Source organism: Alosa pseudoharengus, unplaced genomic scaffold (genome assembly GCF_046254945.1).
Source record: "Alosa pseudoharengus isolate Yale_2024_CS ecotype anadromous, Long Island Sound unplaced genomic scaffold, YU_APseudo_1.1 YU_APseudo_1.1_scf_23, whole genome shotgun sequence".
In the NCBI taxonomy this organism is placed as follows: Eukaryota; Metazoa; Chordata; class Actinopteri; order Clupeiformes; family Clupeidae; genus Alosa; species Alosa pseudoharengus.
In genome coordinates, this window is record NW_027468685.1 from 32,745,297 (window position 1) to 32,762,929 (window position 17,633).

Consider the following 17,633-nt stretch of genomic DNA (forward strand, 5'->3'; position numbering starts at 1 on the left):
CGCGTCAGTCACTGAAATGAACGCAACACAGAACCCGCTTCTCTCGCGGCAGTCACTGACAGTAGCCTAGAATAAATGCATGGGGAAAAACACTTCCCCATGACAAAGACATCGTAAAACACTGAAAGTTAATATTTTGTCACTAGCAACATACATCTGTCCTTTGTCGAAAGCAGTTGCATGTATAGCTCTGAACAAAACCGTTCAAGAGTTATTTAAGGGGGACGAATGAAACATCCTACAGCTTAAATTATGTAAACTTCCCACGACTTCAATATTTGACAACATATCATGATGGTACTTCAAGTATGTGTTATTTTAGATAGATTGCTGCTGGGCTATATGTCTTGGTTCATGTCTGTTAACAACTCATTGCTGTCCTCGTGGTTGCATCCATCCGCCCTTCTATGAAATGAAAAAGACGTAGGCTACCTGCAAGCTGGCATATGATTTCATTGCTGAGTTTGCGGCATAAAGCAAGAAGATATTTTTTTTTATTGACTCACCATGATATGGCGAGTCAATGTCATTTATTTGTCCAATGGTGGCCTACAGACCAGTGTCCATAGTGCACAATGTATCAATAGTTTGAATTTCATGTGTGTTTTAACTCATTGACAAATAGCGTTCAGCATGATTCATGCCCAATTAATTCCCCCTGTTAAAGTGTTTGCCTTTGTAGTTTGGTTTCGTGATAGCCTATGATAAACAGCTTTTTGGTAACACTTTATTTTAATTTGTCGCTGTTACAGTGTACCTACCTAGTTAGGTACAGTGGCACAACCTGTGTAACAACATGTACTATCAGGTACTATCATTGTACTTGCATTATGTATTTGTGGGTACCTAAATATAGTTGTTACATTGTAATACTGAGTGCTTTTACAAAACTTTGCCAATTTGCCTAAATTTTCATCAGAGGCAAAGAGCTGACCTGAGACCTGCTGGATGGGGCAAATCTGGTCATGATAGATTTAATATACAAACCATTCTTAGCTCCAGTCAAGGCCTCATTGTCTTCAGTGTACATGTAACAGCTGTGCTGCTACAACCTTGTTACTCTTTGATACAGTGGAATAAACCTATTAAGTGTACCAGTTAATTACTTACATGTACATATGACATGTATGTTGTGTCTTGGAACAGGTCTACTAATTCACATGTACTGTGTGGTGTAACAGCAGACACGTTTCAACACATCAATTACAGGATGCATGACATCATTGACAGGATGTATATAATATGTACATGTGAGTACTTAACTGGTACACTTTATTTTAATGGGTTTATTCCACTGTATCAAATAAGTAATAAATGTGTACCAACACAGTTGATACATGTACTACAGTATGTAGGGTAATGGCAGACATGTTCCAAGACACCAATGACACAACATACATGTAATATGTAATTGTAAGTACTTAACTGGTACACTTCATTTTAATGGGTTTATGCCACTGTATCAAAGAGCAATAAGTGTGTACCAACACAGTTGATATATGTACTGTAGTGAATTAGTAGACCTGTTCCAAGAAATCGAAGACACAACATACATGTCATATGTACATGTAAGTAATTAACTGGTACACTTAATATGTTTATTCCACTGTATCAAAGAGTAACAAGGTTGTAGCAGCACAGCTGTTACATGTACACTGAAGACAATGAGGCCTTGACTGGAGCTAAGAATGGTTTGTATATTAAATCTATCATGACCAGATTTACCCCATCTAGCAGGTCTCAGGTCAGCTCTTTGCCTCTGATGAAAATGTAGGCAAATTGGCAAAGTTTTGTAAAAGCACTCAGTATTACAATGTAACAACTATATGTAGGTACCCACAAATACATAATGCAAGTACAATGATAGTACCTGATAGTACATGTTGTTACACAGGTTGTACCACTGTACCTAATTAGGTAGGTACACTGTAACAGCGACACATTAAAATAAAGTGTTACCAGCTTTTTTTTAAAATTACGAAACTAGACACACTAACACACCTTATATGTGATTTTGGGAACTCTGTGATGAACGGAAATGAAATATATGACGATCGAAAACTCATGAAAACGCACAATCTGGACATTTTATCTGGACATTTTATCATAACTCGGTTGCCGCTTTGGGTCGAATCAGTGACGCATGCACGTCATCTCAAAACCAGGCCATTTTTGTGGGTCTATCACTAGGTGGCAGTCTCACCAGGTTTCGCTGATCACTTCCCAGAAAGTTTACAGGCAACACTTAATATTTCATGAAAGATGTTATATCTCCATTTCTAGAAAAAAAAACAGCGATTTTGATGAAAACTAGCCACTGTTTAGCTTGGGATTTCTCAAGAAAAGAGGCGTGTAGAAATACACGGTTTGCACCCACTGAGAGCTTAAAGTCTCACCTTTTAACCTGTACGGTCACAAATATGTGATCAGATGCAGCTGGGCCCCTAGGAGTACCATCACAAATATGTGATTAGAACGTTTTCGAAAAAGGTTCTATAACATGACGCAACAATTACCCTCAGGGACTTTTCTGCCATTAAACAATAAGAACACTGAAACTATAGAACGTTCGCGTAGAATTCTAGAAGGAGCCAGGAAAATAATTCACTCTCTGGGGAACGGCATTGTCTTAAAGAATTCACTCCTCAACAGGTTAAACGAGCCATTTTATGTGTTCATAGCTATAACACAGAATATGCTGTGGCTGTACAAAAATCATCAACAATGGTCTAGATTGCTGGCACTCTAGGACAAAGCTTCCAAAAACAGCTTGGCATTCAATGAGTTAAAATGCATCGTCGCATAATTTCATGCAAGAAAAGGGTGAAAAGGGCCTTGCACCTGTCAAGTTCGCACAGGGCCTCGCACCCCCTTGCGACGGCCCTGCAGCTCCTCCTAAGACGGGGAAAAAAGTTCAAATACAGTACGTGATAAACCCGGAAAAAGTTGACAGGTAGGCTATGTTTCGGTCCCGGTGAGTATTTATGAAATTGTGCAAACGACAGCCTTTTCAAGGCATTTTAAGAAAGGAGTGGTAGCATGCAAGCTCCCAAATTGACCCAGTAGCCTACAGAAGGCATCAATAAATTGAAGGGGAGGGTCAAGCGTTTTTTCATAATCACTTTGGAGGGTCATAGAAAAATGTCTTGCTGGCGAGGGAGGGTCACGTCTTTCTGGACTAATGCTCCCAAAACTCCTCCGGTAGCCCCTTAAATAAATAACGAACAGTCCCTAATGAAGTAAACTTGTGACCATCAAAAATCGTTTATCGCCTGTAACTCCGTGATAACAGGACGTAACAGGAAGGCATTTGGCTGAGCAACGGAGGTTAATATGCTCTATATTTTGTCCAAATGATGTCTGTCTATCATCGTTGTACTCGGAGAAAACCAAAATGTTTAATTTGTCCTGCGTTTCTTCTACGGCTGCAAACGGGATTCACTCGCAGTTAACCAAATATTTCTTTATTAGGGCAGGCATATTTCTGGCTATTAAATTATTTCTAAACCAGTCTGCTGAAGTCTGTAGTGAAGTCTGTGTAGGGTTTTCCAGGCTTCATTTCTTTTTATGAGACACCATGCTCACTTGAGACATCTGCCGGTTGTTTGGGTTGTTGCAGCGTTACTGGAAAACTACAAATTAAAGTCGCGTGATACATCGTGCGCGGACCGCGAGGGAAGCTGGCCAAGTCGAAGCACTGCCCACTGTAGAAGTGTGATATGGCCAAAAAAAGAAGAACTACTTCATAGGTGTGCAAATATTATAATTTACCTTCTAAAGAGCACATAACAATATGTAGAGCACATAAGTATATGTCTACAAAACAGGGATTTTATGGATAATACAAAACTGATCTACAAAATTTTTTTTATTGTGTGTACAGAATAATATCTACTTCCTTTCTTCTCCAATTGTTCCTTTCTCTCTTTCTCAGTTTTTATGTAAAGCATCTTCTGTTTCAGGAGGTGTGATTATTCCCTCAGCTACTCTGGGCATAATGACTGGAGGGCTGATTATGCGCAGACTTGGTCTTTCTGTAAGAGGGTCGGCCTTAATGTGCACAGTTTCTGTCCTTGTTTGCATCATTTTTGCTGTGCCCCTACTTTTCCTTGGCTGTCCCACACAATCAATTGCTGGACTAAATATTTCCAAGTAAGTATCTCAATTATATTGACATCTTTACAGTATTGACAGAAGCTTTATATTTCTCAATTTCCAGAGACTTTTTGCTTTATTATTTTTTTTACTCATTTAGCAGACACTTCTATCCAAAGCGACTTATACTGTATGTCAATTACATTACAAGGGGCATTGTCCCCGGAGCAACTCGGGGTTAAGTGCCTTGCTCAAGGGCACAACGGTGGGCAGCTGGGAACTGAACCCACAACATGTCTGGCTAGGGAGCAATTTGCTGTATTCGGCATTGTAGATTGTACAGAAAAGGGAGAAGTGACACTCAAATCATCTTTTCATCTAAGATTATAAAGCTGGTGATACAGTGACACCCACATGTATTGCCACCACTGGTAAATATTAGTAAAAAGAGGCATGATGTTTCATCTTTGTTTCACAATTAAACCATTATGGAGAATCCAAGGGAAGCCAATTTTTTGAGAAGAAAAAAATCGTTATAAAGAAGTAAATATTTTAAAACAAAAACACACATGCCTCATTTATCGGCACTCCTAAAAAAACGTATAAACAAAATGTAACAGAAACTTTGTTTTTATTAAGGTAATCAAAGTGATTCAATTTCAAGCAGTAATCCATAATTTCCTGTTTCATTAAGGTATAAAATAAAGTTACAAACTTGCGTGGACATGTATAAAAGTCTAAGCACCCTATCTTACACCTGGCTCATTGTGGCGCCAGGTAGAAATGCACAGTATTACTCTACTATGTTTAGAGCGCACTGTAGCACAGAGTCCCAGGCAATGAAAAAAGTCTGTGCTGGTGTGTTTTCATGAATTTTCTTAGGATGTATATTCAGTAATTTGAATGCTATTGGGGTAAGTTTTTTCAGGCTATTTTTTCGATTGAAACCCCATGTCATTCAGTCAGTACTGCGAAAATAAATAACATACTAGGCGAGTACAGGTGCGTGCTTCTCACACACACACACTTGTTTTAGCAAAACAAGTATTGGTAGTATCCTGATGTTACATGCATGGTCGCGAGTGCAAGCAGATTCCTTCTGCAGAGATGTGCTTACTCGTCATCAAAATACCAATGCACTGTGCTTGTCACGATGCTAGCAGAAGTTAGGAGCCAATTGCACAACTCACCCAATAAACAAAATAAACTCAAAAGGATATTTACTCACTTGAGAGATAAACAGGAACAGAGCAACCAACATGACAAATTACAATAACCAAGCAAAGACCAAGACAAAGACAAGATCTTAAAAGTACAGTCAGTGACTCCAAAGTAAATTGCATTTGTTTATATATATGTTTACATTTAAATGTATTAGTAGATGTTTTTTGTCCAAAACAACGTACATTATATTTTACCCAAGGACCAAATTAAACTAATCAAACATAAAGAGACAGACAAAACACAATGACACAATTAACTGGAATGAAGGAAACAGGATGTGACAAGGAAACACATGGAACATGAAAACTGGGAAGTGACACAGGAAGCAAATACACAAGACGCTAGAGTAAGACACTAGTAAGAAACTGGAAGTCCCAAAACAGTGAAACTAAAGACACAGACAGTGACACTGCTCTTATGCGCCCCTTGCTTGATTAATTAAGAAACTTAAGAACAACTTTTTTAACCATACGCCTAGCGTCTGATTACTTATTCTGCCATCAAATTAGTGGGTTGGACATGCATTAAATGTGCCTAAACCATACACTTCAGACCATGAGTTTTCGATTGTCAAAATAGGGCCATTTGTTACATTGTCAAAATAGGGCCATTTTATATGCTAACATATCATTTAAAAGGCATCACAGAAAAAAAGCATTTATTGTCATTTAACAACAAATGCAAATTGGCTTAATGTTAACATAGAAGGTATGATCGTTTGGTCGTCAAAACATGCTCAGATGCTATTTTACAAGCCTGTGTACAACCCTGTTTAGGCTGGGGAATAAAACTGTTAATTGTACTGTAGCAGATATCAAGAGCCCCTCATGGTTTTCTGGCATTCAAATGCATAATGAATTGCCTTGCAGCCAGTGACTACTCACACAGGCTCCAGCTTCCTGAATCTGCAACGCAAGTGTAACATGCTCCAGATCCTGTTTTAATTCAATTCAATTTGTTGTGCTTATAGAGCGCCAAAACATTACACATGTATCATGGCGCTTTACAGAATGTAGGCAATCAGAGAAAAAAAGAAAAGAAAGGAAGAAAAGAAAAGAAAGAAAGAAGGCCCATGGGTAACAGGGGCGAGGAAAAACTCACTAGAATTGGAGATACATATAGGAAGAAACCTTGAGCAGATCCACGACTCAAGGGCCTGACCCATCTGCCTAGGGTCAATACAGGACAGTATACATGACAAATGCATATGATAGTCAGGTGTAGAGAATAGGACATGGTGTTTAAAGCACCTGAGGTGAAAGTTACAAGTCAAGTCAAGTCAGTTTTATTTGTATAGCGCATTTAACATGCACAGAGTGCAACCCAAAGCACTCCACATATAAGACATTGTCATTGACACATAGACTAACAAAGACAATAGCGGACGGAGCGGCGTAGTCGCCTGCGTGTACCCGTGACACCAAGACATAGAACTACATTTAAGAAATAACAAACGAAAAAGATGCCGGACGGAGCGGCGTTGTCGCCAGCGTACCCGTGACACCAAGACATACAAAACAGACAACAAACAAATTAATAAATATAATAAATGGGGCAATGATGACTCGCGTGAAACTCCACAACCGATGCAACGCCAACAAAGTTCTTTACACTCACTGGCAGTCTGGAGATAAGACAAGAGGTGGGATGATTACGAATCCGGTATGATTTAGTAACAGAAAGTTCAAATAGTCCAGCGTTTGAAGTGCCAGTCACACGAGGACTCAGCAGGGTGGTCCATTCCAAAAATCCCTGAGGTGGGTGAAGTTCCACACCGCACCATACCTAACTATGGGAGGCAGTAAAGAGGTATATTTGTAGTTTTTGAGATTCTTGGAATTACAAGAAGGCCAGTATTCTGTGATCGTAACGGTCTGGGTGTGTTATATGGGACTATGAGATCTTTAATATATTCTGGTGCCTGGCCATTAATGGCTTTGTATGTTAGAAGTAATATTTTGAAGTCAATGCGACTTTTAACAGGCAGCCAGTGTAAAGATGCCAAGATAAGGGGAAATATGTTCATATTTTTTAGTTCTAGTGAGTGTGCGAGCAGCTGCATTTTGTAAAGTTGTAAGCTCTTTAGACAGGTGTTATTGCAGCCAGGGTATAGAGCATTGCAATAATCAATCCTTGAGGTGACAAAAGCATGGATTAATTTAGTTTACTGAATTACTTTACTGAAGCGATAGACCCAGGAAGCTCAAGTAATGCAAGCTTTACACTGTGTGTGCTCTTATACACTGCCTATGGGTTAATAGGACGTTAAATTAACTGTAAGCGCTCTCTATACTTCCCAGGCAGTAACTTAGCTAGTTGGTAGACATTGGATGTGATGGTTACTTCACCACTATACCCACACTTTTAGACTGTGTATTTTTAATGATTTTCAAAAATCATTTGAACAGTAAAAAAAAATGCTGCCTTTTAAAATATCTAATAGGGGAGCGAGGCCACAAGTACAGTTCAAAACCGATCTAACTCTCTTTTCCTGCCTTCTAAGATATCTAAAGCTCTATTCGGACAGGATTAGTTTTACGTGGAGACGTGGGGTAAAGTAATTTTACCATAGGACGTCTGTAATATAAATGGCCAATTCACACGGGATTATGAAACCTCTGTATTCTATCAAAGGTGGAAGGGGTAACTCAATTTACACACTGCCGTCACCTTCCTGTCGCTATGTGTGTGCTATGTTGCTTCCTAATATCGCATTCATACATGCAACATGGAGTAATTAGTTCAGTGTCAAGTTCAAGTTTATTTGTCATATGCTAAATATGTCAAGGACAACTGTAGGCTATAATGAAATGTTTGTGGTGAGCCTCGGGTATTCTACAGGCTACAGCTGAAAAAATATCACACAAATTCATCCTCCTTGTTGATTACATTGGTAGCCTATATTTTACATAACCAGGCAAAATCATCACCCTGTGGTTGCCTTGCATTGTGCTTCTTCAAGCGCCTCCATGCTCAAAAATTGCGGAAAACAGGATATGATGGAATATCTAAATTTTTACAGAGGGTCGTATTCGCACAGGATTAATATTACCTGAGGTATTTTTTCCAGACCGTTTTACATAAGGTAAAATTGGCCATAATTTCTACTGACATAATTACTGATAATAATTACTGACATGTCACATTCGGACGGGACTAAAACCTCTGGTAATAATTACTTTACCCCACGTCTCCCCGTAAAACTAATCCCGTCCAAATAGGGCTTTAGAACTACCCCCATAATGATCGTTTTTGAATATAGCATTGTATCATTGAAGCTGCTTACTACCCACAAATCTGTGCGGCTACGTCTGAAACGGCTGTGAAAAGTAAACAAAAGATGATATTTAGATTTCTCAAAATCTAGCAAGAAAATAACACTGTACTATCTGAATATACCATTGATAGCTGGAGATTTGAAATCAAAATCTAGATGCCTCTGCCAAGACACTAAGGGCCCTATGTTGACGGTCTGAAATGCATGGTCTGAAGCCTATGGTATAAGCACATATAGGGCATGTCCAGTTCAATATTGCTATATTGATGACGTGATGGGTTTGCTAGACGCCAGGCTCATTGTTCAAAATGGGTTGTTCTTACGTTTCTTGGGTGTTCTTACGTTTCATGGGTGTGTTTTGGGTGTACCATCTGAGAAAGCTGAGAACCTGTAGTTTTCGTAGGAAACAGTCAGAATAACGATGTACTGTGATGTACTGACACAGAGTTAAAGAGGTTAGAATATAGTTGTATAGTTTTTTATTTCTGCCGGATTACAAGCATCTCTGAACTGACCACATTTCAGCCCTCTAGGCCACTTGATATCACTTAGAAACACAACTGAGCCCTAGCACCAGGTCTTGTGAAGCTGCGTGCAAAAGTAGATCAATATAGAATGAAAATATGATTGCTTTAGACCATTATTTGCCAAGGTATGCTCATGCGTTTTGTAAAATGCCTATGGAAACTCCCCATAGGACTTTTGGTTATCTAAAATGCATACTGACGATCAAATGCTTACTGCACATGAAGAAGCATAATCCTGGTCTCAAATGAAAGGTAAGAGCAAAGAGTGCAACATCAAACAGCTTGTTGGTATTTTGATGATAAAGTGAGTGCAACACCAGGATTCCACTAAACATTGCTTTACTAAAAATGTTGTGTGTGTGATTGGCAGAGTATAGCCTACATGCATCTGCACTCACCTATTATTTGAACTCATAGGCACCATGGTGAAGTTATTTTCTGGTTGGATAGGTGATCACACCCACCTAGATCTCCTTTCAGAGGGAGATACACCATAGCTCACTAACATTTCAATGGGTTGGTAGACCTGCCTAATCAGCAATGAGAGGGGATGACGCTATAGCTTCAAAATTGAAAGTGGCTGTAGTAAACGGTAGTAGCAACACCTGCAAACATAAAAAATGTGTAAATGTAAAGTAAATGTGTAAATGCAAAGGTAAACCCACATACATTGTTTCCTGACTGCCAATGCTGTTTATTGTCAGTTTGTGAAGTTAAGGTAAAGTAAGAAGTAAAATTATGCATCCCTGATCAATGTGATTGGTTAGGCTGGACCAATGGTTTCAAAATTAGCACCCATTGCGATGCAATTGCTGGAATGGTTTCTCAATCATGAGTGAGCAGACTTTTCAATTCATGAATGAGTTGGTTTACCTGGCTAGGTATGTTTATCACCAAAATGAGCTACCTACTGCCTACGCTCTTTTACAGGCAAAATAACTCCAGTGATTGCAGTGTGCCGTGCTCTTGCTCAGACGAAGCCTTCAATCCAGTCTGTGGATCCAATGGTGTGGAATTTAGGTCTCCATGCCATGCAGGCTGCAAAACAGCAGTATTTGATGACACAACCAGGAATGTGGTAGTGAGTATACAGTATATTTTCTTTCCATTCAATACACTTTCACAGGGATAATTTGAATGCTTGCCTACTTGAATGCCCTCATACAGACATACGCTACCTCCAGACCGTTGCGCTCCTTAGACGAACAATGTCTAGCTCTGCCACCGGTACGCTCAAGCCAATCCAAACTTTTCTCATCTGTTGTTCCTCGTTGGTGGAACGCACTGCCAGTTCCTACAAGGGCAGGGACATCTCCATTTTCAAAAAACTGCTGAAGACCCAGCTCTTCAGAGAACATCTCCTCTCATAGCACTACTTACAACTAGTTTTGCTGATCCTAGCACTTACCACCTGTCTTGAACTGACACTCAACTGTTTAAAAACAGCACTCACTGATGCACTTATTCTTACTGTACCCTACCTACCTTTTTAAATTGTCCTAAAATTGTTGAGAGAATTGCTGTTTACCATGTTGTTAGTCGTTGTCGTAGTCGTTAAATGTAATGTAATGCAATTTCCCAGGCAAGCTAAGGAAAAGAATAGCAATTAGCAGTTAAAAGAATAGTAGTTACCAGTTATACATGGGGGTGGGGGTGGGGGGTGGGGTTGAAGACATCCAAGTCTATTCTACTAATGATTGAATCTGACTCCTAGCCTGACCCTGACATCAATATGTCTACACACACTCAGTTTACTTTTGATTATCAAAGAATGTAACCACTGGTGCAATTCACCCTTCGCTAAGCCACACCCGAAAACCGCCACAGGCCAATCGTGGCTTTAGCAACCCGTCACTAGGCACGGGAGGTCTGACAAGCTTTTCGAGTTTTGCCATGTTAACCTGTGGAGACTGAAGGCCTGTGGGTCATGAAGGGCACTTATTTGGATGTGTGGTGCCCTAACCCACGTAAAGACACAGTGAAATAACATGTTACACTATAGAAACATGATATAATTGGAAACACATATTGTTATATAAAAAATGGCATATTGTATGATATTTCCATACACGCTTAACGATGACGGCAAGAAGTTGTTAACAGACGTTCACCAAGATGTATAGCCCATCAGCAATCTATTTAAAATAACACCTATTTGAAGTACCATTCATGATATGTTGTCAAATATTGAAGTTGTGGGAAGTACAGTACATAGCTTAAATGGTATGTTTCTTTCGTCCCCCATGCCTGTTCCATTCATTCTGGCCAGGAGAGTCGAATGAAACAAAATGCACATTCGACTTCTGCTTAAATAACTCATGAACGGTTTTGTTCAGAGCTGAAATTCCAACTGTATTTGACAGAGGACAAATGTAGGTTGCTAGTGACAAAATATTAGCTTTTAGTGTGGTACGATGTCTTTGTAAATGACATTTCATTGAAAAGTCCCGTTTCTCCCCCTATGTAATAGACGTGCAGGGTGCTAAAGCTTGTCAGGCATAGCAACAGTAAATAAGGAGGGCGGGACTTAGCGAAGGGTGAATTAAACTTCAATTAGTACATTAAGCTCTAATCAAATCCTTTCGGAAGTACAGTAAACACATAGTCCTTTTAAACAAAGTTTTTTTAGATGCAGTTGTTAACTCAATTTCCAAGAAAATATATGTTGTTTAATGTTCACCCCATCAGGGAAGCCATTGGTTGTGCACAAAGTGGTTCCAACCACGCTTCTGTCATTGTATAAAGCCTGCCCCATTTTCTGTGAAATTCTGGAAATGACCTCAGGCCAGATGTGAACCTCAGTCCCTGTGGACACTGAGCCTGTCAATCAATTTCATCACTACCACTGTGCTATAGGCTAAGGGTGTTACAATGGTCCATATTGGTCCACCTAACAAATTGCTTTTAATGCCAAAAAAATGTCTCATCTCAGAAAAGGTAAAGAACTTTACTCACTAACATAAGACCAATAAAAATGTCTAATGCTTATTTTAAACTACACAGAACTACACAGACTGTGGATGCATTGACCTGCAAAGCATTCCAAGTTATGCTGTGCCAGGTGACTGTGGCAGCAATTGTACCCATCTCCTCCTTCCCTTTATGGTGCTGTCCTCCCTCACATGCTGCATTGCCTCCCTCTCTCAAACACCGTCCTTCATGATGATATTGAGGTAAGGCCAACACATTTGCATTCTATGCATGCACATTTACATGGAGGAATCTCAGTGAGAGATGAGTTTAAAAAAAAAAAACATACTACACTTTCTAGGAAGGTTATTGCCTTAGTGATTTATAACATGATATAATACAATCATACAGTGGGTCCCAGTTAAAAATTGACACTTCATTCACGATCATGGTGAATGGTGAAATGTAAGTACAACTGCAGCCGCTGTGGAGTTCCACGGTCGAACCAGACGGCGCATTCGACCGCAAGGGCTGTGATTGGCCGAGTTTTCAGTGCGTTTCTCTGTGTTTTTAGCAGCCCCTGCAACATGCTAGTCCACTGTAGCCTAAGCTTTGTACATAATGTTAAACATAGTTTTGGATTCAGTGGCAAGATTTCTTGATTGTACAGTGTCTGTCTCTCAGTAATGTTTTAAAATGAGAGCTTTGTCAGCTGGCAGTAGGCTACTTTGTCGGTAGTCATGAGAAGTTCGCTTACTAACAGAACATAAATATGCTGCCCAGAAACCTTGTAAATAGTTCTGATTTTTTTTACTACACTAACGAGGTTGAAATATAGACTTTGCCTACAGCATCTCCTTAACAGTAATGTTAACAAAATGACAGCATTCATATGACAAAGAAAAATTCGGTCACTCAAGACTGTGCCACAGCAACCAGTGTAGGCTACAGTCCTACCCAATAGGCCTACTCGAAGCAGATAGCGTTGTCTGAAGGTCAAGTGGGTGATTAATTGATAGCTGTTTTTGGGACACGTTAAACGTTCTTTATAATGAGCGCATACGGGGAGTAAAACGACTGTTACGCGCTGTTACAACTGTAGGCTACAATGATTGCAATACAAAAATATGCGCGTGTTAGTTTAGTTAGTTTTGTGATGTTTTGCACTTTTGCCTCATGTGTTTTCAGGTTTGAGGGCTTTTTTGGCAAGATTGACCTTGGTTAGACTGCATATGTTATTTCTCCGTATGGAAAATAAAGTCAATTTTCGACACACGTCTGTTATTAGTTCAATAACAAGTGTTGCTTGTAAAAACATGTGACTAGTGAAACTCAAATGATTTTAGAAATATTTAGCCAAAGCCAAAAAGTGTTAGAGAAGGAGAGATGCCGGTGCAGCTCAGATGTCTTCTTAATTTTCTTTATTCTTTAGTAAAAGGTGCAGAACATTATTAAACTTTGACTAACGTTTCGATGTTCGTTAGTCAAAAACATCGACACATCGAAATGTTAGTCAAAGTTTAATAATGTTCTGCACCTTTTACTAAAGAATAAAGAAAATTAAGAAGACATCTGAGCTGCACCGGCGTCTCTCCTTCTCTCCAAAATATCTGTCCTGGCCTGGTTGCAACGGATTGTGGCCAAACGACAGAAGCGCGGAGAACCCTCCTTTGTCTACCATAAAGTGTTACTTTGTGCCCCGCGCTCCCCCACTGCTTGTGAAAGAAGGGGATGGGGGAGGGGGGCTTAACGTGAAAAAGCTTAATGTCACAAAACGGCAACGAGTCGTTTTAGGCTACAGGCCTTCATAATGGTAGGCTACAGGAAGTGGGGGGAGGGTATGGGATGACCAGAGCCGTCATCTATCGTCTTTCCAGGCACACAGCTCGTTATATAGCCTATCGACTGCCTTAACAGATAGGCTTTGCTCTTGGGTTTGGCCTTACAGCGAACTCAATGCTCTTGTTGCTTGCAGTTTGTTAAATAAAGCGATGCAGATTACATTATTTATTTTTGATTAATTGCGTCTTTTGATGTATTTTGCAACATTTGCTTGTTAGGCTGGGCTACTGTCAATGTCCTGTACAGGTCAATGTTCAACAATTGCTGGTGTAGGCCTAGGCTATTAATCAATTAGGGACTGTTCGTTATTTTTTTAATTAAGGGGCTACCGGAGGAGTTTTGGGAGCGTTAGTCAAAAAAGACGTGACCCTCCCTCGCCAGCAATAATTTTTTCTATGACCCTCCAAAGTGATTGAGAAAAAACGCATGACCCTCCCCAGTCCCAACAATTTATTGATGCCTTAGGCTACTGGGTCAATTTGGGAGCTTGCATGCTACGACTCCTTCCTGGAAATGCCTTGAAAAGGCTGTCGTTTGCACAATTTCACAAATAATCACCGGGACCGAAACAAACCTGTCAACTTTTCCCGGGTTTATCGCGTATTTTAACTTTTTCCTCGCTGTCTTAGGAGGAGCTGCAGGGCCGTCGCAAGGGGACGCAAGAGGATGAACAAAGGCGAGGGGATGAACAAAGGCGAACACTTTAACAGGGGGAATTAATTGGGCATGAATCATTGTGCTGAACGGTATTTGTCAATGAGCAGAAACACACACGACATTCAAACTATTGATAAGATGTACTGGTCTGTATCTATAGGCTAACATTGGACAAATAAATGACACTGACTCGCCATATCCTGACTCAGGAAAAAAAACATTTTCTTGCTTTGCCGCAAACTCAGCAATGAAATCATAGGCCAGTTTGCAGGTAGCCTAACGTCTTTTTCATAGAAGAGAGAGCCCAGTCTCTCCTGTGACATAGAGGTGCGCAAATAGTTTTTAATAGCCTGTTCAACTTGGAAAAGCTTCGTTCACCTGATGCCAGTCACTGATCGCAATTTCAAAGTTCACTTTTTTATAGATGGTTATGAGGAGCAATGTGAGAGAGAAATTTGATGATCATTGATCGTTGTTTTGGGACGTTAAGCCTTTTCCATGGGCGTCAGTGAAGGAGATTGAAGAATGACCATTTTTTTATACGAAAATATTTCTTAACTACAAAAACTCAGTGTCTAAAAACTCAGTGTCATTCAGACTCAACCGTCTTGTTGTTTTATTATCTTTTTCGTTGTCGTTTGAACGTTGGCAAGCAGGCATGTTGCGGTTGCAATTTAAGTGAAATTTCTACAGTAGCCTAGGCCTACAACATGCTGTTAGGCTGGGCTACTGTCAATGTACTTGTACAGGTAAATGTTCAACAATTGCTGGTGTACAGGTTATATAATCAATTGGCTAAATCATTTGTCCAGCTGTTTAAACATTTTTTCGTGCTACATTCAAACGCAAAAGGTGCTTTGATATATTTTTCGTTTGAACGTCGGCAAGCAGGCATGCTTTGGTTGCAATGAATTAGGATAATTGCTTTATTTGCATTATTTTGAATATGACTCGCTCCAGTCTCAACAGCACGTACTTTTTCCACACGCTAAGTTCTAACACACATAGGCCTATCCCCTCTCGCTTTCTCTCTCTCCATCCCTGCACACGGTGCTTTCTTAAAGGAGCTGCACCATTTTACAACAATTGCATCTACATTTTCATATTAGAATGTTTTGTCAAGTGTAAGCTTAAACTACCGTGATCAATTTAAGTTCCGTGCCCCCGCTGCGTCATGGAAGCAGTAAGTCAGTCGCATCAAAAATAGTAGTGGACACCTTGTGGTTGTTTGTGTCAACTGAAGTTTATGCCATTTCTGCTGAGAAAATGGGGTGCGTGATTCATGAAGGAACCCGTCCAAACTTAACGGGGACCCACTGTAGGTCATTATAATAATTAATTATAATCATTCACCAACAAGCATGAGACACTATAGCAATGGCTATACCAGATTACTGTAAAACTTTACTTTGATTAAAAGCAGAGTCCCAATTACAGTAGATGCAGGCCCTTATTTACTGGCCTGGAGGTTTGGACAAATAAAGACCGGTCACAATTAGAAACCTAGTCTGTTTTTTATGGAAGTTTTGAAGGAAACCGCTTAAAGCCCACCAGATTGCCCGCTTAAGCTAGTGCTGCTTATAATGCCCACACAAAAGTTAGAGTAGACGGCAGAGTTAGAGTTAGACAAAAGTTAAAGTAGAGTAGACAGAGTGTAATACTTATCAGCACACAATGTTAAGTTAATTCAATAACTCAAGACTCATCATGGATATAACACGTTTTCCACAACGAAAACTGCATTTTGTTTTGGACTACTGGTATTTAATTTGTGCATTGACAATAAAGTTGAATATCATATGAACTAGATGACTAAACTCTTGCATATGTAGAAGAAGAAACATTCACAAAAATCCATGACATGACCTCTCTTCTTGATAGCTGTTGAAAACTGCATGGAACTGACAGGGATTGTTTTGTTTAATAATAAATAAATAAATAAATAAATAAATAAATACATTATGCTGCTACCTTCTGCTTTTTCCAAATACAATGTAGCTTACATGTGTACATGACCTTTCATCAGTCCAGTTGCAATGGATGGAATGTGATGAACTGCCCTACTTGTGATTGTTTAGAGATTTTAAAGGTTTTATAATAATGCTACAATTTATTTGGCAAGTCCTACAAATCTATTCACCTTTGCAGCGCCAGTAGGCTACTTTCTGTGCGGCCCGCAAACACACATGCCAAACAGGTATACACAAAAGTTTCAAGAGTGGGGGATGGAGTAGAAGATGGAGACAAATTGATTAATGTGGTTTATTTTCGCGGAGTGGATGTACAGGAATGAGCAGCTGCCATATTTTGTACCGCTATACGGTTCATCTAGTTCACCAATGCAACACCCATTTAATGAGAATGTACAGTATGATCTGTATCCTGTCTTACCTTGCTTATGAGATCGATATTCATTGTGTTTGTGTAACTGGCCAGGATAATTGGTTATTTAGTTCATTTAGTGCAGTGGTCCCCAAACTTTTTCTTCCGAGGGCCAGCTCACTATGCCTGGCTCTAAGAGAGGGCGTATATCAGTAACCATAAATAGCTTAGCGCTGTGAACAAAGGCAGTCTACCTTAGTTGAATATTCCATTACATTTAATCTATAGGCTATTGTAATTTAATACCATTGTTATCTGTGTTTATATTGCCATCTTGCCATATCAGTGTAAAATGTAGCTCAAATGAAATAATACTAATAATAGCATTCTCAAAACTATAAGCAGGGAGTCCCAAAAGTATATTTTGAACTCTGAACTTTGCATACACAGCTCAAGTTGTGAACAAGCAATATCCTACAAATTTAAAGTTCTCAAACTATGAGTTTTATGAAGTGGTGGCAGAAACATCTGAAATGACCACCATTCTAACTTTCACTCACCTGATGAGAACTTTGTGAACTCTGTATGAATATTTGAACGAGTGAATAAAAAATATAAATAATTATACTAGAAAGTTCCAGAATTATGACTTGAATAGAAGTTAGTTAGTTATTAACAATTAATTGATAAACTTTTAGAATACTTTGAGCACTGATGCAGTCAGCAGAGGCCTTACATTGTTTGCAGGTACAGTAGGCCTAACATTTCATTCCGTTTTC

General features: G+C 39.5%; 1 protein-coding gene across 2 annotated transcripts in view; it reads left to right on the plus strand.

Moving 5' to 3' along the window:
• The window catches only part of slco2b1 (solute carrier organic anion transporter family, member 2B1), a 250,698-nt gene that overhangs the window by 152,738 nt on the left and 80,327 nt on the right, over positions 1-17,633 (plus strand). For both annotated transcript variants that reach the window (XM_076302397.1, XM_076302396.1), the window contains 3 exons: positions 3,963-4,152; positions 10,054-10,204; positions 12,127-12,296. In XM_076302397.1, the coding sequence (XP_076158512.1) occupies positions 3,963-4,152; positions 10,054-10,204; positions 12,127-12,296 (511 nt within the window). The remainder of the gene's footprint in view (positions 1-3,962; positions 4,153-10,053; positions 10,205-12,126; positions 12,297-17,633) is intronic.